Raw genomic sequence first — 27,683 nt, 5'->3', positions numbered from 1 at the left:
GGCCCAGTCTCCCCCATCTCAAGGGGGGCTGAGGCATCCTAGGCCTGGCCCTGTAACCGGATTACATCTTTGCTGTGCTTTATCCTGGAGAAGCAATAAACTCCCTCTATTCTACTGGCTGGTGGAGTCTGTTCGTGCCACTACGGGGGTGCAGGAGGCGGGGTAACCCCGACACGCCACCACACCTGTGCCCATCATACTCCCAACCTGCCTGCCCTGAGCCCCTCATGCACCCCAACCTGAACTCCTCCACCCTCATGTCCACAAGCCTGTGGTTTGCTTAGCACCCCAACACTCACCAGCCTGGAGCCCCCTCCCTGAGCCAGCATCCCCTTCTCTACCTCCTCCTGTACCCAAATTCCCCCCCAGAGCTTCCACCTCTCACCCCTTCCCACACCCAAATCCCTCATTCCCTCATTTCAAACCTAGGATTTCCCAACTCGTGAAGAAAATGCAGCATCATCCTTCACATTAACTTTGTTTTGTTTCTGCTACTTCTTATGCTGTTACATTTTTATTAAGTTTTTGTGCCAAGAAAACTTCTGTGGTCATTTTTAATTTTAAATAATTTTTATACCAAGTTTTTGTGTTTATTTTTAATTTTAAATTACTAATTGAATTTTTTGTTAAAAGGGGGGGGTGGATGCTGGTAAAGAAGAGGTGGGGAGGCACGAGGGTTTCTCAGAAATCAAAAAGGGGGCGTGATGCCGAGAAGTTGGGGAACCACTGTCCTAGCCCCTGTGCCTGCAAGGCAGAAACCTCTCAGCAGGTAGGGCCTAGATCTGAGCTACTAAGAGTCACTTCAGTCTTTGTAGCTGGCTCTATTGTATAAAGGGGCTTAATTGCATCTTCCATACAATTGGCACAGGGGCCTGGTACACCCAACACCTTTAGCGAAGTCTGTGATGGTCTTTCATTACCCTGCGACCTCCTTCTGGCAACAAAAATCATTACACGGCCCCAGAAAAGGGAGACTGAAGCATGAGCCCTCCCAAGCCCTGCCAAAGCCCAAACCCATGAACTTGCCCCCAGGCACTTGGGCTCAGGCTTCGGCTTCAGCAAGTCTAACGCCAGTCCCGGTAACCCCGCTAAAATGGGACCACGACCCACGTCTTTGGTTTTAATATACTTTGACATGACCCCTGAAGCTTATTTGTAACTAATGGTGGCTGGGGAAGAAAGACTGAAATTCACCTCCCCCCTCCCAATTTTTTTCTTTCTTCCCATCTCCCCTTTCTCTATTTATTCTTGGTTCTGGACATCCAATACTCTGGTGATCTGAAGTTTTTCCTGTTACAGATTAACTTGGCTACCCCTCTGGAGCTTGTGAAATTCTTGTCAGGTTTATACAGAACTATGCTCAACTTTCGTAAACTGATTTTAGTTAGATTATTAGTTGGGATTTTTCCATTTACTAATCAGGCAATAACCGGAGCCAATAAAGGAGAGTGTGGGGAAAGAAAGACTCACATGACGGCTGCTGTTAATAATCCCTAGCCCTTGCCTAGGGATTTGCATCCATAGTTCTCAAAGCACTTTGCAAAGGAGGTGAGGACTGTTGCAAGGGAATGTGGATTGCAACTGCTTTAAACACTAAGGAGAGGGGATCACCACATAGGAGTGTAAAGGGTTTGTTTATTCAGTTAAAACTGGGAAGGGAGAGGAATCTCACTCATACACTCAACCACACTTACGGTCCCAGGCAGGATGATAAGGCGAGCAGAAGGCAGTTCATGGTGTTTGATCTTCCCAAGACCTCCTAAGCTGGTCCGCTGGCCAGGAGAGCCGAGCAGGGGACATTCTGGGAGGCTCCACTTGATGGTCAACCAACTGTGTCTCTGTCCCTCTTTCCTTTTAGGATCAGCCACATGCAGCGTCTGTGTCTCTGGGTTTGGGGCCCCGTGCACTGTTGTTTACTCCTGCCGTTTACCTCAGAGTTTTCCCGCCTCTGGTGTCCACCTCAGACATTCTTCTGCACTCACTCAGGGAAGGGATAGGGGGTGAACAGATAACACTTTAACAGCTTAGGGAACCAAATACAACATCATTAACTGGTGAGAAAGAGAACAACATCCATTTTAACTCTTCCCTTGTTCCTCCTTTGCCTCCAACAAGGACAGTTACCACAGTTTTATAGCAGTAACGGGAGGTGGGGGGAGTGTCTAACTTGTCCCAACATCCCTTTTGAAAACAAAATGTTTTGTTTTCAGGGTTCTAAATGGCTGTCTTGAATTTTTAGTATACTTCTGAAAAAAACAAAAAAGGTAGAAATTGAAAGGCACGTTTTGAGCCATCCTGATGGAATTTTTCCTTCGTTTTATTGGTCCACAACATTTTTGGACATTGTGATTTTTCATCCCAGCACAGGACGGGAAAAAATGTCAAATGTCAGGAGAGATGGGGGAAAACATTGCCCTCCCAGCTCTCAGCACTATAACTAGGGATTTTTGTGCCTGGAACAAAATATTAATTAGGCGCCCCCTCACCTTAGGTTAGCAGCGTCGTCCTCTTTACTTTTGCAACTTATTATTTTTATTTATTGTATCTTTGTGCCCCTGATTATGATGCACCTGTGGCAAATGGCCTGCTTGCCCCATGCTTGTTATGGCCCTGCCAGCTCTACCTTCAGCCCTGCATCTGCCCCTTTGCCAGCCCAGCAATGCCCTGTCCCAAACCCCACAGCAATTCTCTCCCCCAACCCCATCTCCTCTCCTCTTGCAGCTTCCGGCGTTTTTCACACACACACACCCCAGGCCTAGAAGGGGGCAACGCCAGTGAAGTCTCCCCTGCTCCCTCCCAGGCCAGGTGATGCTGGCAGGAGAAAGAAAGGAGGAGGAGCTGGAGAACCATCCCGTTGTTCTGGGGATGGGAGGGTTCGACTGTAAGGTTCTTGGACTATGTCCAGGACTGTGAGAGTCGCACTGTCACCCCTGCCTCCAACAAGGGGTTGTTTCTTCTGGTAGCTGGGTATCAACTCCCCCTCCCGCGTCACAGTTCTCGGCAATGCCAGCTCTAACCTGGCCCTGGGGGGTACCAACTTCTGATCCCACTTAGCACTAGCCAGCACTGACAGAGAAACCCAGAAACAAGAGGGAGGGGTGGAAATGGGGGAGGAGGTGAGAAAAGAGAGAGGGGCTGGATTGTGATTTGCAGGAGTGGGAGAGAAAGGGGCTGGACCATGGTTTGCATTTAGTAGCTGCTCCTGCCATAGCCTCTGCTCCTACCTTCCTCTCCCCGACAGGCTGCAACTTTCTCTGGTTCTGCAATGCAGATGGCAGAGCTTCCTAAGAGTCTGCCTGGGTCCAGGGCCATCCTTACCCCTATGCAGAATACACTGCTGCATAGGGCACCTGAAAATCTGGGACACCACTGGGCCTTAATGTCCACCTTGCTGCCTCTTCCTCTCCCAACTCTATCCCCTGCTTCCTCCAGAGAGGATCTAATTAACTTAAAAGTGAAAAAACCTGCCAGGCCTATTAGCAGAACATTGAACGTGTGAAAGAGCCGTTCAAGTGGTAATGAAACCACTTAACTGGCATGTGCCAACCCCAGGTATATCCTGTCAGGTTCTGGATTTACTGTGCTGACAAGACCTTAGCTTAAATTTTGTTTTAAAAATATTTCATTAGTTTGTTGTGGGAGATTAGAAAATCACATCTCTAAAAAATTGTCCTCCTTCCCCCACCAATCCAGACTGCCATCAGGCACAGGGGCACTAATTTAATAGTATTGTGTAGAGTCCCATAAATACTAAGGATGGCCCTGCCTGGGTCACCAGGGCCCTTGCAGTGCCATGGGGCTTGGGCACAGACCTGCTATGTGAGTTCACACTGCCCTTCTCAACCCCACCAAACAGAACTACCCCACTTCTGCTGAGGTATTCAGCTTTTACCTCTCCTAGCAAATGTATGACCTGACCCCCCCAATTTTTTGTCCATCCACCCATCTCCATACACATCCATCCCCATATGTATCAATCTATCTATGTCAGCGATTGGTACCTGGGAACCAAGATAAACAACCCATAATGCAACAGGTTCTATCTCATTTTTTTTGCTCAGTTCTGACCCTCCCAAATGCTTGATTGAGACCCCCCCCACCACCACCACCACCACTTCAGGTGCAAGACATCAGTGGTAACATGTAATAAACAAAGGACAGTGGCATTGAGCCAATCAGCCAACTAGGCAGACTGAGTCTGACAGTGCTGGACATACCAAGCTGCTCATCAAGCATCAAAACCACACCCCAAGATAGAAGAGCCTTGTGAGGAACAATGGCCTAAGGGCTAATGCATAGGGTGAGGACTCATGAATTCAGGCCTCTCTCTCTTTCCAGATACAGGCAGTCCCCGGGTTACATGGATCCGACTTACATCGGATCCCTGCTTACAAACAGGGTGAGGCAACCCCGCACTAGCTGCTTCCCCTCAGCAGACCAGGGAGACGCGAAGCTAGCGCCCCCCTCCCCCAGCAGACCAGGGAGACGGGGAGCGGCTTTTCTCAGCAGACACCTCAGCTTGAGAATAAAGGACTGAGGGAAGTGAGGTGTGGGAGAATAAAACTGAGCTCTGGAGAAATGTTTGGCTAGAGTTTCCCCTACAATATGTACCAGTTCCGACTTACATACAAATTCAACTTAAGAACAAACCTACAGTCCCTATCTTGTACATAACCCGGGGACTGCCTGTACTTGGGCACGTTATTTTCCCCCTCCCTGTGCTTCATTTTTCCCAACTGTAAAAGGAAGAGAGTAATGGAGTAGGGTAGGTTTTCTATCCAGAGAAAATTCACTGAGATTCCAAAATAAAATAAAATAATTCCGGTCTAGAATCAGGATGAAAAGTTAAAATCCCAGAATTTTTTTAAAATTTGGTTTAGTCAGTCAAAACATTTTGTATTTTCCAAACATTTTTACTATAATTACCCCAAATTTGTAAATAAAAAGTCATTTTGCACTGAAAAACTGATATTTGTCATATTCAATTTTTCATCTTCAAAACTGTTTTCTTAAAATGTTTTAGAATTAAGACATTTGTCAAAAACAATACTTGTCAGCACACCATTTTCCGCAAAAACCTTTTGCTAAAATGTTTCAAACTAGCACTAATTATAACCCCCCCCCCCACCCTTTTGGTCTGTCTTGTCTAAGACTGTTAGCTCTTTGGAACAGGGATGTTTTGGACTTACTTTGCAACAAGGGAGATTTAGGGTACGTCTAGACTACATGCCTCTGTCGCCAGAGGCATGTAGATTAGGCTACCAGGCATAGGAAAATGAAGCGGCGATTTAAATAATCGCCACTTCATTTAAATTTACATGGCTGCCGCGCTGAGCAGACAAACAGCTGATCAGCTGTTTGTCGGCTCAGCGCGGTAGTCTGGACGCGCGAGTGTCGACATCAAAGGCATTTGTCGACCACCCAGGTATACCCAGGTCGACAAATGCCTTTGATGTCGACACTCGCGCGTCCAGACTACCGCGCTGAGCCGACAAACAGCTGATCAGCTGTTTGTCTGCTCAGCGCGGCAGCCATGTAAATTTAAATGAAGCGGCGATTATTTAAATCGCCGCTTCATTTTCCTATGCCTGGTAGCCTAATCTACATGCCTCTGGCGACAGAGGCATGTAGTCTAGACGTACCCTAAATCTCCCTTGTTGCAAAGTAAGTCCAAAACATCCCTGTTCCAAAGAGCTAACAGTCTTAGACAAGACAGACCAAAAGGGTGGGGGAGAGGGGGTTATAATTAGTGCTAGTTTGAAACATTTTAGCAAAAGGTTTTTGCGGAAAATGGTGTGCTGACAAGTATTGTTTTTGACAAATGTCTTAATTCTAAAACATTTTAAGAAAACAGTTTTGAAGATGAAAAATTGAATATGACAAATATCAGTTTTTCAGTGCAAAATGACTTTTTATTTACAAATTTGGGGTAATTATAGTAAAAATGTTTGGAAAATACAAAATGTTTTGACTGACTAAACCAAATTTTAAAAAAATTCTGGGATTTTAACTTTTCATCCTGATTCTAGACCGGAATTATTTTATTTTATTTTGGAATCTCAGTGAATTTTCTCTGGATAGAAAACCTACCCTACTCCATTACTCTCTTCCTTTTACAGTTGGGAAAAATGAAGCACAGGGAGGGGGAAAATAACGTGCCCAAGTACAGGCAGTCCCCGGGTTATGTACAAGATAGGGACTGTAGGTTTGTTCTTAAGTTGAATTTGTATGTAGGTCGGAACTGGTACATATTGTAGGGGAAACTGCCTAAGGTGCATGTGGAATCTCTGTCATTGGAGAGGTTAGACAACCACCTGTCAGAGACAGTTTAGATCAGTGTTTCTCATCCAGTGGTACGAGAACTCCTAGGAGTACTTGAGAGAAGTCTAGGGGGTACGTCAACACAGCTGAAACTTGGAGAAAACTGACCTAACCAGATCAGCCATACCATCACTGGTTCATTCTCCTGCACATCTACTAACGTAATATATGCCATCATGTGCCAAGAATGCCCCTCTGCTATATACATTGGCCAAACTGGACAGTCCCTACGTAAAAGAATAAATGGACACAAATCAGATATTAGGAATGGCAACATACAAAAACCTGTAGGGAAACACTTCAATCTCCCTGGACACACAATTGCAGATCTAAAGGAGGCCATCCTGCAGCAAAAAAACTTCAGGACCAGACTTCAAAGAGAAACTGCTGAGCTACAGTTCATCTTCAAGTTTGACACAATCAACTCAGGATTAAACAAAGAGTGTGAATGGCTTGCTAACTACAAAAGCAGCTTCTCCTCTCTTGGTATTCACACCTCCAGATCAGCTACTAGAAGTGGGCCTCATCCTCCCTGATTGGATCCACCTCGTCATCTCTAGCCTGATTCTGGCCTGCATATTTATACCTGCCTCTAGAAATTTCCACTACATGCATCTGACAAAGTGGGTCTTTACCCACGAAAGCTTATGCTCCAACACTTCGGTTAGTCTATAAGGTCCACAGGACTCCTCGCTGCTTTTGAAGAATAGTGATGACCAGGGCTCGACAAATACAATCTACTCTCTCGTGGTGAGTAGATTGTAACCCGGAAGAGCTGGGTTCGGGCAATCTGCGCACGCGCAGATCGCCGGACAGCGTGGCTGGCGAGCGGGGCTCGCCGTGGTTCGGCGAGCCCTGGTGATGACTCAGAACAGATGTGACCTTTTAGTAGCACTGCTAAACCTGGATCCTTCTTAGTTAAAGTTTATTTCTAGTTCTGTAGTATAAATATTATACTCGTTTAGCAACTTGGATTAGTGTGTTTGTCACCTCTGTACTTGAAGAATATGGCATGGTATCTAGCAAATGGCATTCAGACTTTCTCTTTTTTGACTTAATCCATGCAAAACAAAGTAAAATTTTAACCAAGTGACCTGCTTACGGCCTTATATAATCTTTCGAGGGATATATAAACCCTACTTGCTTTTTCAGAGGGTGAACTACAAGGATCAGAGTGGAACTAAGCTTTGCAAAACCATCCCCTTATGTATTCAAAGTTCATGGAATGGGAGTGTGGAATTTTCCCTCAATTGACAGAAAACTAAGAATGGTTGTATGGGAATTTTTGCAACAAAGGAGAAGCAACGTGCTAACACACTGTTATTTAGGAAGAATATAACTCACTGCCTCTTCTTGGGAGACTACGCCTTTAAGAATCCGCAGACACTATTTACCAACAGCTGACTTTTTCTAGGCAGTGGTGCACTTTATGGGTGTCTCTGAAGTTGTGAAACAGGATATAAGCCGGAGACAAATTAACATCTTTCTGTGTAGATATTTTGATTGCACATTTAGTTTTTACAAGTATCCTATTCAGGTAACACCAGATATTTGAGCCCCATCGTTTTTGCTTAACCAGGTGGCTAGTGCTGAATCTTTCAACCCAACACCATGAGTTTTGCTGAGCTCTTAGACCACGTCGGGGGCATGGGCCGCTTCCAAATCATCTATGTTATCTTACTGGCTCTTCCAGTTTTTATGATGGCCAGCCATAACCTCCTGCAGAATTTCACCGCGGTCGACTCTGAGCACCACTGCCATGTCCATATCAACATCAACGACACTCCTTACACCAACCTCAGTGGAATGATCGGTGCCAAGGACCTGCTCAGGGTTTCCATCCCCTTCGACAACAACCAGCAGCCAGAGAAGTGTCACCGTTTTGTCACCACTCAGTGGCAGCTCCTAGATCCCAACGTTACAGTCACAAACATAACCAAATTGGAGACTGAACCCTGTGCTGATGGGTGGGTGTACGAGAAGGACTTTTTCACCAGTTCTATCGTTACAGAGGTATGTGAGAGCAAGACCTGCTGCCATGTGGGTAACCAAGTGGGAAAAGGATGCTGACCCCATGGGGTGGAAGCTGGGGGTGGATGAGTGAAAATATGGTTGTTGGAAGCATGCCTGTTTCATAGATTTTTGCAACTAAGTAGCACTGTGGTATGGGCACAGGAGGTTACAATTTTGATCTATCAACCCTGCTCTTCCTAGTCTCTGATCTTAAAATTTGCATCAACATACAGTCCCTGCACATCCATTGGCATCAGCTTGGTTTCACGGAGCCTAAATCAGTGCAGAATTTCATCCAGGGCCATGTGCCATTCTCAGTTACATTCTGGCTCCTGGCGACTTCAATCCATGCAATTTCAAGTGGCTGCCCTGGCACAGGTGGTAAGGAAAGTGTGCAGGTCACAGCCTTTACGCTTCACAGAGCCTGGATTTCTTCAGTGCACAAGCACAAGGAAGCTGTGGTAGCACTGCTTGGGGTGGGAATTTGCCCATCTATTTTGTGTTTGGTGTCCTCTCAATTAAATTCAATGTAATTCTCTGATTCACATTAAAGAAAGCAAGAATGATGCTAAGAGTTAGCCCTGCTCTCCCCTAGATCTCAAAGGGCTTTACACTAGTGACTAATCTTTACTATCCCATTTCGCAGCTGGGGGAAACTAAGGCACGGTGAGGCTACATGACTTGCCCAAGGTCACAGCAAGTCAGTGTCAGAGCCAGGAGGAAAGATCCAGGTCTCTTGAACACACACTTCACTCCAAACCATCCACCTTACATAGGATCTTTCTCTTTGATCCTACATTTCTGTCTAAAGGATCCTAGCACTGCACAGATCCCAGCTGTGTTCAGAGACCAGCTGTGCCAGGTGCTACACAGACCCACGTTGGGAGTGGGGTCCTGTGCTGCCTGGCACTGCACAGAGCCCAGCTGAGACAGAGGAGCCAATGGCTCAGACGCTGCATGGGCTCCAGCTCAAATCAGGACCCCACTGCTCTAGGCACTGCACAGGTCCCATAGATTGTGCCGCGCGACACACAGACCCCAACTGAGATTGGGGCCCACCTGTGCTGGGTGCTACACAGACACAGAGCTAGAGACCCAAAGAATTTACAGCCTGAGTAGACAAAGGAGGGATGAGCCTCCCTCATTCTGCAGACAATGGACACTGAGGCTCAGCTAGAATGAGGTTGTGATGCCCTACAGATGACATTTCCCACCAGTTGTAGGTAGCTTTGGACGTTTATTGCATATATTAAAATTGATTGCAATGGGCACTGGATAGCCAAGTGCTGCCTGTGGTTTTGAAAACCTCAGCCTAAAGCACCAACTCTTTTGAGCCCCAGTCTGGGGCCTTAAACACCAGCCAGTCTTCATCCTGGAGCCAAGCTTTGTTTTCTCTTTCCCTGACAGTGGGACCTCGTGTGTGATTCCCGGCAGCTGAAGCAGATGGCTCAGTCCCTCTACATGGCCGGGATCCTGGTGGGAGGCATCATCTTTGGAGGCCTGTCAGACAGGTGAGGGTGATGTCGTTGTGAAACTGAGCAAGGCTGGTCCTGGGGGGAGTCAGGAATCTCGCGCAGGAGGAGAGATGTTGTGGTGTCTCTGTACGGGGCACTGGTACGGCTGATACCGGAATCCTGTATCAGTTCTGGTATCCACAACTCCACAAGGCTGTTGGAAGGTTGCAGGGGGGTTAGAGAAAAGCCAGGAGACTGAGGAAAGGCTTGGAAAAGGTGCCTTACAGCGAGACATTTGATCACGGTCTGTATGTTGGAGCCCCACAAATTCTTTTTATGATTTTTTTGGTGAATTGCTCGTGATTTTTATTTTGTTCATTTTATCCATGTGGGGGAGGGGAGGATTGGATCCTGCCCCTGAGGGTTGGCAGGTTCTGGAGGGGGACGGGGCCCTGCCACCAGGTGCTGGGAGGCTCTAGGGGAGACAAGTCTTCCATGCCCAAGTCTGCCCTGCACTCACCTTGCAGCTGTAACTCCTGAGGGTCTAGGAGGTGGGGCTGGGCCCAGCTCTTGAGTCAGGGTGCAGCAAGCTGGCACAGGGGGTCACAATGCTGCCCAGGTTTGACCAGGTGCCCCCCTGTTCAGAATAGGGAGCCTCACAGGCCAGGAGCTGCCACAGCAGGCTTGGTTTTTTGCTTTATTTTGTTTTATTTCACATTTGCAAAGAAGATGGGGCTCTGTATATAGGTACCTGCCTGGGGAGCAGAAATCTGGTAACAGCTTTTCCATCCAGCTGACAAAGGGCTAGATGGAAAGTGAAGCTAGACAAATTCAGACTGGAAATAAGGTGCAAATTTTAACAGCAAAAGGAATTACCCACTTGAACAACGGCCCCAGAGCTGTGGTGAATTCTCCATCCCAGGAGCTTTTAAAATAAAAATTGGATGTTTTTCTAACAGTCCAATACCAGCCAGGTGATGGGCCTCAGATTGCCTTCATCCATCCCTGAAGGTCTTGTCATTCGCAGCCACAGCACAACTGTCATGAAGTATTTTCATCAGTAACCTTTTGTCACATGCCACAGAGCTGGTTTTAGAGCAGGGACCTCCTGCCTGTTTGCCCATTCCCCTTGCTAGGAAGCCACAGACATCAATGGCTCCAAGAGTCCCTGGCACCAGGGTTAACTCCTACTCTGAAAACACTTTTCTCAGTCTCCTGGGTTTCCCTCACCTGTTCTCTTGGTTCTTTCGGGCTCAGGTTTGGACGCAGATCTCTCTTGATCTGGTGCTACTTGCAGATGGCCGTCACGGGCACGTGCTCTGCCTTCTCACCCAGCTTCACTGCCTACTGCATCTTCCGCTTCCTGACTGGAATGGCCTTCTCGGGCATCGTGATGAACGGTGTCTGTCTATGTAAGTGTGTCCAGCGCCTGCCACTCCAGACACAAGACAAGCTGGCTACTGGGGATGGAAGGAGGTGCCTTGGTCCAGAGGCTGATAAATGAGTCTGTGGAGGGATCACAGGGAGGCCAGAAGCACACACAGCATGGGTGGCATGGCCAAGATCTCAGCACTCAAAACCGGGAGTTAGATTTTCCAAAAAGTCCACCCTGGATTTCCCACGGCACTCAGCAGCTCACAGTGGCACATGGATTTGCTACAATCGATAAGGGCCTGAGCATGTTATTTAGGTGCTTAAATGGGTATTGTTCACCTCAAAATCTGGCCCTGGCCTCACTTCTGAAAAAGTGGTACCTAAATGAGAACTGAGTTCCCTAGAACAATCCCCCCCCCACATGATCCCATAACAGAGATGCCACAATATGTCCTTTACAAAACAGGGCAGCTTCCAATAGCATACAGGTCCCCCCAAAATGGGATGGATGCTCAGTGGAGTAGGGTGCCATTGTTCAATAACAGATGCCACAATGCCTCTTTCACATAACCGGCACGAGTCATGAGCATCAGCTGGGAGCTACGAACTCCCTCCTCATTACTAAAAAGTCCCTTCCCTATACAGAATGTACTTGTCCTCCAGGGACTGGAGGGTCAGCCGGGTATGAGAAGCTAGTGGGACTCAGACTCATGTTACATAATAGCTGGGTACTGTGGCTGATGCATGTCAGGGTGCAGATATGCGCCACTGTGGGGCGTGAAAGCAGCTGCAGCCCTGCAGGGTACTGTACCACCTGCTGCCATAGGGAGGTTCTGGAGTATTTGCAGCCACGCTGAGGACAGTGCATCCTGCTGCCCCTGAGGAACAGGTGCTGCTGTAGCCCTGAGGGTACAGCATTGCTTGCTGTTACGGGGAGGGCTGGAGGTGCTGGAGGGTGCAGTACTAACTGCTGCCATGGGGAGGGCAGAGGGAGAGGCTCCAGCAGGGTGCAGAACCACCTATGGCCAGCAAGTGGGGCAGAGCTAGCAGGGGAAGGAGGCCGGAACAGGAATGCAGGTTCTGGGGAGCTATTTCATCTCAGCCTCACCGAGGCAGGTGTACACTGTTTGTACCTGCTTCCTGCTGCCTTCACCTGCACTTGTTCTCACCACTGGAGGACATCACCCCGAGGACAGAGACATTATTTTCCCTTTCTGTGTGTATCTCCCCAGCTGTGGAATGGACACCCACCCACACCCGGGCCATTGTGGGCACCATGTATGGCTACTGCTACACGACCGGGCAGTTCATTCTGGTAGGGGTGGCTTACGTCATCTCCAGTTGGCGATGGCTGCAGCTTGTGGTGTCTTTGCCCTACTTCATCTTCTTCATCTACTCCTGGTAGGTTAGCTCATCCTCATCCTTTCGGATCAGTCTCCTTCCAACCTGCCTTGTTCACTGAATGCAGCAATGAGTGAAATGTTAAGCAAGTAGAATAAACAGATTGAGTATCCTGATTCTCAGAAGCTTGCTCCTCAGTAGTTGCAACATGCTCTTCTCCAGCCTTGGCAAATGAAGTCTTGCTCCACTCACATCCATTCAAAACACTCCCGCAAAGATCATTTCCCTCTCCCGTGGCTTTGCTCAGGTCACCCCTCTTTGCAGCCTTCCAATGGCTCCCCATCTTCATTGCACCATACACAAAGTACTCACCTTCACATTCAAAGCTGTTCATGGCCAATGGCAGCGTAAGCATCTCATTTGTCCGCCACTAGCACAGGGCTAGTGATTCCCAACTCCAACTGGCCTGTGATGCCTGCCTCCACTGCACACTTGCTACATTTTGAAACAAGCACCTTTTGCGCTTTCGCCCATGCTGCCCCCTGCACCTGGGTGGAGTTCCCCTGTCAACATCATCTCATTGACCCTCCTCAAACCCTTCAAACTCTGCTTTGTGGCGAGGCTTACAAAAAACCCGACGTTGGTTAGGCTGCTGCTGATACTGTCTTGCAGTTTCCTTGTGCTCTTTTATCTGTCTGTAAGCTTGTTTTGTCCTTAGATTCTAAACGGTTTGGGGCTGTGACTGTCTTTTTGTTCAGCATCTGGCACAATGAAGGTCTTGCCCCATGACTGGGCCTTCTGGGCATTAGAGCAATACAAATAATAAATAATAATGAACAGAGAGCTATGAAAACTATGGAGTATCATACCTGGAATTGTTTCAGCAAACTAGAGAAGTGGCGAGACTAAGAATAAAGAAAGTTGATGATTTGATGTTTTTAATTTGTTTTCCATGAAAAATGACTCCTCCCCCCCCCCCAAAAAAATTCTGTTTCCTTCAAAAATGTTCAAAGAAAGGAAACATTTAATTTTAGTTTCCAGAATTTTTGCTGAAAAATGACCATTTCTTTCTAATTCTAGCAATTTCTTTGATATAACAAACATTTCATTTCAATATTTTGGGGTTATTTTTTCAACTTTACTCCATTTACCAGTGGAAAAATGAAGTAAACAAACAAGAGGAAATAAAAAAAGCTCTCTCTAAATGGAAACAAAATGAACACTCTTGTTCTGTTGTAAATTTTTTTTAATATATTGTGAAAAATTTCAGATGAAACCAAACAGGGATTTACCCCACCCATAAAATCAATGCTAGGTTAATGTGAGGGGTTTATCTATCTTAAATACTCATCTGGCACCCATCATCACAGCACCTAGGCACAGCACAATGTTTAACATATTTATGCTCACAGCAAGAATGGGATGGCAAAAACCATAGGAGTTCTTGAAGCTTTGAAAATATTTCCCATCCTGAATCTGGCCAAAAGTCTAAAGTAGGAAAACTTTTGTCAATTGATAATGTGAAAAAATATTCAGGTTCGGTCAAACAAAATGTTTCCTTTTGATAATTTTGAAACTTTTATTTTTGATCTGAAGCTTTTTAATTTATTTTTTACCCTTAAATGAAGAAAAATGAACCAAAATGGTTGAAAATTTTAATTTTGACAAAAGTCAAATTTTGAAGCTTTTTCCATTTTTTTAAAAAATTGAGAGATTCATGGCAACCAACCTTTTCCTGTAGTCCGTTTCAGTTCAGACAAATCAGCATTTTTCAGTGGAAAAATATTTCACTAAAAAATGCCAACCAGCTGTAATCACAACAACTTTCTGTGGTAGAGAGCAGAGCTATTATCTTGTAATACAGATGAGCCATTTCAGACAGAGATAGACTAAGGCTTTATCTACCCTTGCACTTGATCGACCAAACTTTAGTCATTCACGGGGACTCAAAAAACCCCGCATTAATGAGAAAGTTTAGTGGTGGCAAGTGAAAGTGTGAACGCTGCTTTGGCTGCAGGACCACTCACCTATCCACAAAGTGAACCCCTCATTGGGGGTAAAAGTATTTTGCTGACAAAGGAGCTGACAAACAGCGTTCACACATTCCGATTTTTAGCAATAGTGCTGTGTTGACAGAGCCTTGTCGCTAAAAGCTGTGTAGTGTAGACATACTCCGAGACATGTCTTGCAACAGTGGCATAGGAAGTCAGCAGGGGAGCAAGGAATGGAAGCCAGGTTTTGGCCATATCACCCTATTCTTCCTTCCTGGTGCACTACCGAGTGCAGTACCGCCTGCAGCCACTGCACTGTCTCCTGGTGGGAATGGAGGTTGCAGTAACACCAGGCAGCAGGGGAAGGTTCCATTGATGCAGGTTCCATGGAGGCTATTCCACATGCCCACTGCTGCCTCTGTCACTGGTTGTGTCCTGCAACGCCAGCACCAGCTTTGGGCACTGCACCATGCACCGCTGGGGCAGATCCCAGTACAAGGAGATCCAGGCAGGTGTGTTTTCATCTCTTCTGTTTCCCAGGTGGTTTGCAGAGTCTGCCCGCTGGCTGGTGATGACTGGCAGACATGACCATGCAGCTCAGCAGCTCAAGAGAGTGGCCAGGATAAATGGGAAGAAGGAAGAAGGAGACAAATTCAACACAGAGGTAAGACTGGATCTCAAGAAAAGTTGAAAGCACCCACCAACTCCAGCAGCCCAGAGAGGCACATGAGAGAAGCAAGTATAATTTAGTGTAGCTGAGCTCATAGTATGAGGGCTCCGCAGATGTACACCAGCAGTGCACCCAGCTGTAATATTCCCTGAGCAATATTTTCACCATGTCATGTCAGTGACAGCTCAGGCTTTCGGTATAACAGTCAATTTCACCATACTTTGTACATATGGAATCTCATTGTATCTTCTTTCAGTCTATCTACCTATAACTGTACACACACAACCATCTATCCAGCCATCTATCTATCTATCCATCTCTAGACAAACACCTATATTTTTATAAATGTACAGTCATATATGTAATTTTTCTATTAATCCCCATGCAGTCTATATCAGTGTTTCTCAACCAGTGATACAAGTACCTTTGGGGAGCTTGAGAGAAGCCTGTAGGGTACGTCAACATAACTGAAACTTGGAGAAAACTGAATATTTGTCTTAAGTTTTACAGCACTTTATTGTTTTTGTACTTTTTATACACCAAAATTTCATTGCCCGCCCGGCTACAATTAAGTTGTTTAAACAAATGTGTTACAATAGAAGAAAAGAGCGGTGTGTCTGAAAACTGTAGGTACTGGGGGTACTTACATTTTTTTTGAAAAAGGGGGTACTTATAATTTTTGTAAAGGGGTACTTTATGAAAAAAGGTTGAGAAACACTGGTCCACACACACCACTGTATCCATCCACCCTCCTGCACACTCATCTACCTACATACATACCTATCCATCCATTCCTAGATGTACACATTTTTTTGTCTGAGGCCTGTTCCAAGACAAGAATTTTGTCATCACTGGATGATCCAGAATCTCATCGCCTCTCATAACCCAGCTCTGTTTCCAAGCTTTTCCCTGACCATGGAGGCCCCATACTCTGTTACCCAGACCTCTGTTCTCTCTCCAGGCCTTGATATCCAACATGCAGAAGGAAATAGCCTCTTCAAAGAGCAGTTATACCTTCATTGACCTGGTGAGGACCCCTGTCATGCGCCGGATCTCCTGTTGCCTCTGCTTTGTATGGTGAGTCGGCTCATATGATCCCATAAAGAGGAAGCTGAGACAATGGTATGAATGAAAAAATCAGCAAAAAAAATATTTTGAGTTGAACAGGAAACTACTTTTCTTAATATTTGGCTAATCAAAAAATTGGAAAAAATCAGATGAAACCCAATGCTTTGATTTCAAATATTTTAAGATGTTTTTAAAATAAAAGCAAAGAACATTTTGAGATGAAAATCAAAACATTTTTATTTTTTATTTGGGATTATTTATTTTCTTAAACGCAAACAATTCAGCAAAAGGGACATGAACTCCTTGGCTGTGTCTACACTGATGCGATCTTGCGCCAAAGTGACCGCTCTTGCGCAAAAACTTGCTGCCTGTCTACACTGGCCACGTGTTCTTGCGCAAGTAAACTGACGTTCTAATGTATGAAATCAGGGCTTCTTGCGCCTGAACTGATGCTCCCGCTCAGGAATAAGCCCCTTGCGCAAGAGGCCAGTGTAGACAGGCAACATGAATTTCTTCCGCAAGAAAGCCCGATGGCTAAAATGGCCATCAGAGTTTTCTTGTGCAAGAGAGCATCTATACTGGCATGGATGCTGTGACGTAGTGGGGGTACTTGCTGGGCTGTGGTGACCCCTGCTGTCTGGAGCAAGACCCAGCAGGGAAAACCTCACTAGGCAGAGGTAAGGCCAAACTTGTTGAACCAGTGGCCAGACACCCCCCATGGAGAGGAACAAAGGAAGGTGAATGCGGCCCTGACTGGGGGGGCAGGGCTGCAAGGGATTTTAGTTGGTTGGTGGCTGTCTGGGAGGATGGATGAGACAGCCTAGGGAGAGGAGCTGGAGTTTTAGGGGCCCAGTCTCCCCCATCTCAAGGGGGCCTGAGGCATCCTAGCCCAGTTCCTGTAACCAGATTACATCTGTGCTGCGCTGTGCTGGAGGAGCAATAAACCACCCTCAATTCCACTGGCTGGTACAGTCTGTTTGTGCCATGTCGGGGTGCAGGAGACGGGGAACCCCCAACGCGCCGTCACACTGGTGTCAGAAGTGGGATGCACTGCACCCCGTGGATGGAGCTTCCAGCGGCAAGCGACAAGGCGCAGTAGAAGCAAGAGCCCTGGAGCCAGGCGTGCTGGAGGCAGAGCGAAGCGGTTCCTGGGAATCGTGGGGCGCTGCAGCACTAGACTGGTGAGTCTGCACCGAGGGGCCCAGCGGGCAGATGGCCTACGCCCGACTCTTGAAGGCAGAGCTGGTGGGGCTGTGCAGAGAGAGGGGCTTGCCTGTGCGGAAAGCGACCAAGGCCCAGCTGATTGCCCAGCTGGAAGAGAATGACCAGCCACAGGGCCAGGATCTTGTCCCCAGGGGAAGCAGCCAGACCCCCCCTGAGAGTGTGTCAGGCTCAGAGAGGGGGAGGAGCGCTGGAACCCACCGGAGAGATGAGACAGCGTCTCCCGGGAGGCCTGCAAGCCGTAGCCCATCTAGGGCAGGGGCCAGCCCAGCGGAGCTGCGGCGGCTGGAGATCCAGCTGCGGATCAGGGAATTGGAAGTAGAGGACCGAGAGAAGGAGCGCCAGGATCGAGAGAGGCAGCGGCAGCATGAGCTGGCCATGGCAGAGCGGAGAACCGGCGGGGCACCGGCTGCGCCAAGTGCGGATGGGCCCCAGGGTCCCAGGACTGCCAGATGCTTGGAGAGGCCCGTGGTGGCCCAACTGAAGGACGTGGGCGACATAGACGGGTTCCTCAGCTCCTTTGAGAGGGCCTGTGGACTGCAACGGGTCCCCCCAGCTGACTGGCTGCAGGAGCTCATCCCCGCACTGAGCCAGGAGGCGGCCGGAGTGCTCAGTCAGCTGGAGGACCTACAGCCAGGGGATTACAACCGAGTCAAGGAGGCCCTGCTGCACAAGTTCGGGCTGACCCCCGAGATGTACAGGAAGAAGTTCCGGGGGGTGCAGAAAGGGCCACGGGAGACCTATGTGGACCTGGCCTCCCGCCTGGCGCAATACTGCCGCAAGTGGGTGTCTGGAGTCGGAGCCCAGGCCGCAGAGGAGCTGCTCAAGCTGGTCATGATGGAGCAGTTCTGTGAAGCGTGCCCACCCAAACTGAGGCTGTGGCTCAAGGACCGGAGACCAGAGAACCCCCGAGGACAGGCCTGTGCCAGTCGCCCTGGAGCGGGGCGGCGAGTGGACAGAGGGAAGCCAGCTCATGTGGGGCCTTGCCACGGCCGGCCCGAGTCAAGGGGAGCACCCATGTCCCCAGGGCGGGTTCCCACGCAGAGGACCCGAACTTCCCTAGGTCACGAGTGGAGTGACCCTGCTCAGTTCGCTCTCGGAGGGGGGAGAACTGTGACGTAGTGGGGGTACTTGCTGGGCTGTGGTGACCCCTGCTGTCTGGAGCAAGACCCAGCAGGGAAAACCTCACTAGGCAGAGGTAAGGCCAAACTTGTTGAACCAGTGGCCAGACACCCCCCATGGAGAGGAACAAAGGAAGGTGAATGCGGCCCTGACTGGGGGGGCAGGGCTGCAAGGGATTTTAGTTGGTTGGTGGCTGTCTGGGAGGATGGATGAGACAGCCTAGGGAGAGGAGCTGGAGTTTTAGGGGCCCAGTCTCCCCCATCTCAAGGGGGCCTGAGGCATCCTAGCCCAGTTCCTGTAACCAGATTACATCTGTGCTGCGCTGTGCTGGAGGAGCAATAAACCACCCTCAATTCCACTGGCTGGTACAGTCTGTTTGTGCCATGTCGGGGTGCAGGAGACGGGGAACCCCCAACGCGCCGTCACAGATGCTCTTGCGCAAAAGCACATCTCTTGCGGAAAAGCACATGCCAGTGTAGACGCTCTCTTCTGGAAGAGTTTTTGCAGAAGAACTCTTCAGCAAAGGGTTTTTGCGTGAGTGTTTTGATGTTGTTGCATCTGCATTTTGCACTGAAAAAAGTTTTAGATGAAAAATTTTGCTCAGCTCTACGAAGGCTGACAGATGCGCTGCGTCATCCCATGTCATGTCAGTGACAGCTCAGGCTTTCAGTATAACAGTCAATTTCACCTTGATTGACTATCCCCTAGGCCAACATTGTGCTGGGTCACAGCTCAGTACGTTTTAGTGAGTTTTTGGTAAATCCCATCTGGGAGACAGCAAGGGAAAACCATCATGAGGTGCTTCTACCCAGATGCAGAATCCTGGCTTCAGAAACTCCTATTTCTAGTATTAGGACACATTCCACATGCAGAGCCGGAGAAAGAACTCAGGTGTTCTTGGCTCCTAGTTTGTCCTGTGCCAGCTTTAGACCCCACTCGTCTCTGAGAACTATAAACAACAAAGTTCCCTCTTGCTCTAACCAGTAGGCCACACTTCTCCAAAACTGGGAATAGAGCCCCCCACAGTCCTGGCTCCTAGCTGCTTACCAGTCTAACTCATGAGAATATAATCTCTTCCCACAGTTATGAACAGGACCCAGTGCAGTCCACCTACTAGTCTACACTGCCACCCAAAGCAGCAAAGAGAACTCATGAGTCCTGACTCCAACCACTAAACACAATTCTAAACAGGAACATGCTTGTAATAAACTCAGTGGTAAGGACCCTCTGTGCATCAATCTCTGTCTGATTCATCCCAGGTTCTCCACTAGCTTTGCCTATTATGGGTTGGCCATGGACCTGCAGAATTTTGGTGTCAATATCTTCTTGATCCAGCTGGTCTTCGGAGCTGTCGATTTCCCAGCAAAGTTCATCTCGGTCCTCACAATTAGTTTCATCGGACGCCGGTTCACACAGGCCTGTGTCCTCATCCTGGCTGGACTCTCTATCATAGCCAACATCTTTGTCCCACAAGGTGATTACATGGTGTCCTGGATTTTCAGAGGTTGATACAGAGGCATTCAATCCTTTGTCATGTCAAAGGTCCAAAGCCTAGCTGACAAAGGCTATGTCTACACTGCAGGGGGGGTTCCAGGATACCTGCCACATCCAGAGAACGCGTTTGCATGTCCGCTTTTTTTTTTTGCGGATGTGCAAATGCGCTTTTTCGGAAACCCCTGTATTCTTCCTTCCATGAGGAAGAAGGGGGCTTCTGAAAGAGGGTTTTTTTCCGACATTTGGCCCAGTCTAGACGGGCCAAATGTTGGAAAAGCCTCTTCTGACAAAAGAATTGGAAAAAGCTATGCAAAACATGGAGCGCATTTTGCATAGCTTTTTCTGACAGAAACCTGTAGTCTAGACCTAGCCATAGTCGGCAGCAGGGGAGGGAGAAGAACGAATCCAGTGCTACTCAACATGTGGCCCGAGGACCACATGCGGCCTGTGGCCCGTTTGTTTTCAGCCCACGGTGTGGTTTGGGTTTATGTGGGGCTCAATATGCAGTCCACAGGTGGGATCCTTTGAACATGCCCTCCACTGGGAACACATTCCACAACAGCAAGGCATCTCCCAGGTGGGGTGAGTACTGAAAGACACAAGTGAACAGGCTGGCTGGAACAGATAGGTACAGGGTGTCGGTGTTTCTAGCTCCCAGGGAGGAAGTGCTGGAAGCGCTGCGTGAAAGAAACTATTTGCATATATATATTTGCAACTTACATTGTGGCCCTTAGCATGTGCTGTGGGTATCATTGTGGCCCCCAGGGCTTCCAAAGTTGGCTAATCTGTAAGAGCTAAAGGACTCAAGGCCACCGATAAGGCCACAGCTGTGTACTATGGTTGCAGAATCGCCTGCTGCTGCCAAGGATAGAAGCAGCTGGCATATGTTTATGACTCCAGTAGCCATGGCACTGCCCCATGAAGCAAGCTGAGACACACATTCAGCCTGAGCAGGGCTGGTCTGTTGCAAGATGGTTGCAAAATGGATGCTCCTCTTGCTGTCTGTGAAGTGTGACAGACACAGTTTCACAAAGCTGGCTGGAAGGTTATTAGTATTTGATCACGGGGCGAGTCGCTGCACAGACTCTAAGGAAGATCAGGCTTAGCACTGTACTAATAATGAGATCAGGGACCCTGGTGCTGAGCAGTGCACACACCTGAAGTGAGAGAGAGGCCCTTCCACACAGAGTTCACCATCTAAATAGGCACAATGCAGAAAGGAAGATCATTTCTAGGTGGCAAACTGAGGCACAGATCCTGTAAATTAGCTCAGCTCCATTGATTTCTTGCCCCTTTTGGCTTTCATGGAGCAGCTGGGGATTTGACTCCATTGACACCAATGGAGTCACAGTCAATTTTCACCAGCTGGGAATCTGGTCTCGCTGGCACTAGTGGAACTACAGATGATGCGGGGGATACATCCCATTGGTTCCCTGAGCTTTTCAGCTTTTTTTCGCATGCTTAACCCTCCTCCACTGTGTGCTTCTCCCAAGATCTGAAGACCGTACGTACGGTTCTGGCTGTCTTTGGAAAAGGCTGTCTTGCTGCCTCCTTCAACTGTGTCTACCTCTACACAAGTGAGCTGTACCCCACAGTGGTTAGGTATGTGGCAAAAACTCAAACAGTGCAGCTCCAACTTCCCCTACAGCCCAGCAGAACAGAAAAGGACCAGGGCCAAGGGGCTAGTGATTAAAATTGGTCAGGAATTTTTCATCACAATGTATTTTTCTGTTGGAAAAGGCTGTTTCATCAAAGACAAAGCTTTTCATAGGAAGGGGCTGCTTGGAAAATAATTGTGGGGTGTGTGTGTGGGGAAACAGGGTGGAAATTACATTTCCAAATGAAAAAGCCCATTTTCCCAGGTGGAAACAGCTGTGCATTTTGGACTGTGTCAGCTAGCTCTAGTCAATAAAAGACAACGATGCTTGTACTGACACATCACAAAGGTTGAAATTGAAACGAAGACATGGGATGGACCCAAACCAAAGGGGTTTTATATTGGTGAATTCACAGTGATATTTGAAATGTCAATAGTTCATCCTGATTGGGAATGACAAGAATGTTTGAAATCTCAGAAATGATCATGGGACAGGAAACCCCTTTCCTGACCAGCTCTCCTAGTGATGTTAGGGGATGCCCACGTCAGGATCCCAAAGTGGGCCTGACTCTCCACAATTGCTGAGGATGTGCCACCTGAAAAGGGAGAGCCCTCTGAGGCATCTCAGTCTTGCCACACAAAATTGCCCTTCTGCGAACTAAGAACTGCTGCATCAGCTCAAAGATCTAGCTAGCCTAGTCCCAGCTGCAAGAAACTCTGCACTTGTGGGGTCAACTACCCCCAGTAAATGTCTCATTTGTCCCCATGGTGCCAGGTGCTGCACAAACTCTGACTTGGATTAGGGTCCCCATTGTACCAGGTGCTGGCCAAACACAGTGACAGCAGTCTCTGTGCTTCACAATCACAGTAGACAAGGCAGATTGAGGGTGATAGGGGAAAGAGATTAATGCAGAGGAGGAAGGGAGTTGCCCAAGGTCATACAAAGGGTCAGTGGCAGAGCAGGGAAAAGACCCCTGGTATCCTGTCTCCCTAGTCACTATGGGCACATCCAAACTACATTCCTCTTCCAAAAGAGGAAGGTAAATGAGGCCAATTGAAAATTCAAATGAAGCATGGATTTATAAATCTCACGCTTCATTTGCATAATCACGGGAGAGCCCTTTTTCGAAAAAGAAACCACAGTCTAGATGAGGTTCTTTAAAAAAAAACAACCCTTTTTCGAAAGAACCCGTACTCCTGAAAAAATGAGTATGAAAAGGCACTCTCCCGCGAGTATGTAAATGAAGCGCGAGATTTGTAAATCCGCACTTCATTTGAATTTTCAATTGGCTCATTTACATTCCTCTTTCAGAAGAGGAATGTAGTTTAGACATAGCCTCTGAGTCCACAGGGTTTGACTGACCATTACTACTCAGCTTATTGCGTGTGAACTCCTTAACCCAGATTCATCTCAACTCTGTGGCTTAAGCTAATAGCTCTGTTTGTTATCTTCTTTACTATATATTTTAGTATCTGCATCTGTCTTTCTGTCTGGCTGTCAGTGAGTCTGTTTGTTCAAGTACTCCTAAATGGTAAGAGCTAGGCTCACCACATTTGATGTGCAGCTTCCTCTTACCATAACTTTAGAGAAGGCCAGGGTTTGATTGTGCCAGGGCAATGGGGTGTGCCTGGAATTTGATTGTTTCTCAGAAAATGGAAAGGGAGGGGTGTGGTAGGTGGGCATTATACTGCAGAATGACCACAGGGGGGGCATCAAAGGGCCAAGATGAGGACCAGGACAGCTATCACCCCATTGGGCCAACAGGCAGCTGGGGTGAAGAAAGGGACAGCTATCTACTATGTATCTCAGAGTGTTTGTTTGTGTGTCTGTGTGTCTTTCTGTCCCCCACCCAGGGGACATGCGCCCTCCCCCAGCTGTGCTCACTGCAGCTGCAGTGGCCATGGACAGGCGCTTCTCACCTGGCCCCAAACTGCTGCAGTGAGAGAGGCCTGGGGTTGCCCACCCTTCGTCATTCCCACCCCAAAGCAATGATTTAAATGAAGAAAAACAAAACTTACTTGAGTTAAGGACCTGAGCAACGCCGAGAAAATCTTCTAATGTTTTCAAATTCACAGACAGACCGGCATGGGCTTGACCAACACTATGGCACGTCTGGGCAGCATGACTGCCCCATTGGCGAAGATGTTAGAGGATTACATGCCCTCCCTGCCACTCATCATTTATGGGGGTGCCCCAATCATCTCCGGCATCACAGCTGCCTTCCTGCCAGAGACACTCAATGTGCCATTGCCTGAGACTATAGAAGAAGTGGAGAGACAGTGAGTAGAATCAATGAAAGGCAGGAACAGTGGCCATGATGCATTAGTTGAGAGGGGCGTGCTTTATGATACAGACAAGGATCCACTGAGAGCAAGAGAGTGAGGGAGCTCAAGCGATGATAGACAGACAGATAGATATCTGACCCCATTGATTCTGATGTGGCTATGGATAATTTACACCGGGTGGGATCTTGCCCCATTAGCATGTTTTAAGCCAAATACAACTCTTGATACTTGTCTAAGTGTTAATATTTATTGATTCTTTTTTATTAAGATCCAAGCATCTGAGAGATGAGGAACAACAAATGAAGATCCTTCTGAAATCCACCATGCCAGACCCAGCCAAGGAAGCCAGTTAAGAAAAGAAAAAATTAGCAACCATTGTAGGGCAATGGGTAATTTTTTCCAAAAGTGCTTTAGGAGCCTATATTCCATTTTCAGCAGTGACTTAGCCACTTCATGAGAGTTAAGTGCCTCACCTACCTCACATTTGAAAATGTGGCTCCAAATCACTTTTGAAAATAGGGGCTTAGGCACTTTTGAAGATTCTCCCCTGTCTGTTTTACTGTTTTAATCACACCAGAAGTGTGCAGGCATCAGTGATAACTCTGTAGGGGTTCAACTTGCACTTAATGCAGCGAATTAACCTCTTCAAACAGCATATTGACCCCCCCCCCCAAAAAACAGCAGGAATTGGGACCTGCTGGTGTGCAAAGTGGGAGACATGAATCAATTGCTCTAGGTGGCTCTGCCATGAGGTCCAAAACATGGAGTAGCACTTGGGATCCAACACATGGTACCCAACAATTCAGCAAATACTTCCAGGGCCATTTCCATTAGGTGAACCTAACATTTAACCGGTTAACAGATTAACCAGGATTTTACATCCCTACTATGCTCCACTCAGAGTACAAGGGTTTAAGAAGAAGAAAACAACTAGGGATATTAAATATTGGTTAACTGAATAGTCCATTAACCTCATGAATTCTTATTGGTTAGTCGACTATTCTATAGTCCCTGGGCAGCCCATGTCTGATGGGGAGGGGTGTGAGCTCCTGGACCCAGCATGAGCTGAAACTGAGCTGGGCTGCCTGCCTGCCTCCTAATACTCTTTAAATACAGGGCCACAGCGGGGGTAGGTTCAGGACCCAGTGCAAGCCAGGACTGAGCTGGGCTGCTCACCAGCGTGCTAAACAATTTACTGGCAAGGGGTGGGGGGGAAATGCATGTAGTCTATAATATTGACCTATGAGCTTTTGCTTATCGTTTAATCAGTTAATTGACTACACTATTACCTCCCTAATCACTACCCTGCAGTGGGCAGATATGAGAGAACCTCTCCATTATCAAGTCACATCCTGATCTTGAACAGTCACTAAAGTTGGGCAAATAATGGTTTTTTCCTTGGTTTAGAAAAATCCATTTTGGCTGCAAATAAGAACATAACATAATGTAAGAACGTAAGATTGACCATAGTGGGTCAGACCAAAGGTTTATCTAGCCCAGTGTCCTGTCTTCCAATAGTGGCCAATGACAGATACCCCAGAGAGAATGAACAGAGCAGGTAATCATCTAGTGATCCATCTCCTGTCACCCATTTCCAACTTCTGACATAGGCTAGGGACACCATTCCTGCCTATCCTGGCTAATAGCCATTTATGGACCTAGCCTCCATGAATTTATCTAGTCTAGCTTTTTTTAAACCCTGTTAAACACCTGGCCTTCACAACATCCTCTGGCAAAGAGTGCCACTGGTTGACTGTGAGTTGTGTGAAAATGAAATTGTTCAAAATTTCCAGCAAATAGAAAAATGTAAAAAATTTGTTTTTAATTAAATATTTTGCTTTGATTCCAAACTACTTTAAAACTTTAGTATTTTTTATAAAACAACAATTAAAGGAAATTTCCAAACTAAGTTGCTTCAGGTTGGAAAATCAAAACATTTAGACTTTCAACAACATTTACCACTTTCTCCCTTCCTCGCAATAAATAATTCAGCAAAACCAACATGAACTCATGAACCATTGCAGTGTCACCAAATCTGCATTTTCAAACAAAACCAGTTTCAGTTGAAAAATTTTGCACTATTCTACTAGACACAGATTTTGAGGGGGGGGGGGTAAGGCCTGACTCATGAGGTTTGTATGACTTCGAAATCTCTTCTTTGTATTATTGATATTCCTGTTATCCAGATAGATGTCCAGTTCTCCTTTGCATCTTGCTAAGTCGTGGCCTTAGTGTCATCCTGTCTCAATAAACTCCAGCCTAACACTGTCATGATAGAAATATTTCCTTTATTCCATTTTGAAAATAGGAAAGAGAACCCAGGAGTCCTGATTCTCAACTTCCTCTGCCCTGATTCACTAATTTCACTTCCCTCAGAGCTGGGAATCATGTCTACCAATCCTCCACCCCCAAACACATACCGGAAAAACTGAAAACGGAATAGTATTCCGTTTTAAGCAGTTCCGGAAATTTATGCCAGTGTAGACACAGCCATACAGACTCTAACCCACTAAGCTCCAGCGGTGAAAGCAACATAACATTTTTTACAGGTACTGCCTTATCAGAACCCCAAGTCCCTGCCAGCTCTTTAAATAGCTTCCTTAGCCAACCCTTGCTAGAGCTGCGCACCAGGGTTCACCTGCTTACTTTCGCCTCTGCGAAGCTTCCATCCCATTCCAAAGCTGAGAATGGAACCCCAGAGTCCTGACTCCTAGCTCCACCTGCTCTAACCGTTAGATCTTACTCTCCAGCCAGAACTGGGAATGGAATCTAGAAGTCCTGACCCTCCTTCCTACTTCTCTGACCCGCTAGACTTCATTCTCCTCTGAGAACTGATAACCAAACCCAGGGGTCCTGAATCTCAGCCTCTACCACTCTAATCATTAGACGCTACTTTCCTCACAGAACTGGAAATAGAACCCAAGAGCGCTGATGCCTAGCTTTAACCACTGGACCACTCAGTTACACCCATAGCAATCAAGATGGAGGGACTGACTACAGCTTGAGCAGACATACCTGAGCTACCTTTAGTCTTGCTAGCTCAGGTACCAGAGCAGTACGTCGGCACAGACTGTACAAGTCTGTCTGGAACCCAGAGTCATTATTTGCAGGACTAGCCCACGCTGAAGCATGCGCTGCTTAGCTTCACTGTTCTTGGAGCCAAGGAAGCCAGATTGAAAGTACGTCTGCTTGGGTTGCAATCTTAGCCCATGACTGCAGCATAGACAGATCCTAACTCAACTGCTTCTGTTGGATTTGAGACTGTCTCCTTGTACCCCTGCTTTGGGCTCATCAGATGCACATTTTCATGTTTAAAAACTCCCAATTTACCAGGATCAAAATGTAGCTCATCTATAGAGATATCCTGATACATTATGGTATAAATTCCACCTAGAACTGGGGCGAACACATCTATTTACTGTACAAAGAAAGTTCCTCTGTGAAACGCTGCCACAAATAAACAGTTTCTGTGGCACTTGGCTCAGCCGTGTTCTCCACGGGAGGGTTCTGCATTCTTTGGAGGTCTTGCTCAGAGTTCAAACACAGACGCTGGTTCTGGTTACATCCTCGGCCTGTGGGGTGCTGAAGAGAACACAGCCATCCCATACAATCGTACTTTGCCCTTCTCTGTGTGAGCTTTTTGCAGACTGCTTGACAAAGCCTCCCAGCCCCATGGGAGTTTGGTGAATATTATTGTACCCACAGGTGCTGCCTTTTTTTTTCCTGCTGGG

At 47.3% G+C, this 27,683-nt stretch overlaps 1 protein-coding gene across 1 annotated transcript; it reads left to right on the top strand.

Moving 5' to 3' along the window:
• The first annotated feature begins 7,469 nt into the window (after positions 1-7,469).
• Positions 7,470-26,221, top strand: LOC102460551 (solute carrier family 22 member 6-A-like). Its single transcript, XM_006136594.5, has 10 exons — positions 7,470-8,334; positions 9,742-9,845; positions 11,046-11,200; positions 12,395-12,563; positions 15,035-15,158; positions 16,126-16,241; positions 19,835-20,049; positions 21,563-21,671; positions 23,743-23,946; positions 24,221-26,221. Exons 1-10 carry the CDS (start codon positions 7,933-7,935, stop codon positions 24,303-24,305), a joined length of 1,683 nt encoding a protein of 560 aa, XP_006136656.2. The 5' UTR covers positions 7,470-7,932; the 3' UTR covers positions 24,306-26,221.
• Positions 26,222-27,683: the final 1,462 nt, after the last annotated feature.

The sequence above is a fragment of the Pelodiscus sinensis genome, chromosome 11 (assembly GCF_052426305.1).
Source record: "Pelodiscus sinensis isolate ZL-2025 chromosome 11, ASM5242630v1, whole genome shotgun sequence".
In the NCBI taxonomy this organism is placed as follows: Eukaryota; Metazoa; Chordata; order Testudines; family Trionychidae; genus Pelodiscus; species Pelodiscus sinensis.
The sequence above is the reverse complement of the archived record's forward strand: the minus strand, read 5'-3'. Positions and strand labels throughout refer to the sequence as shown.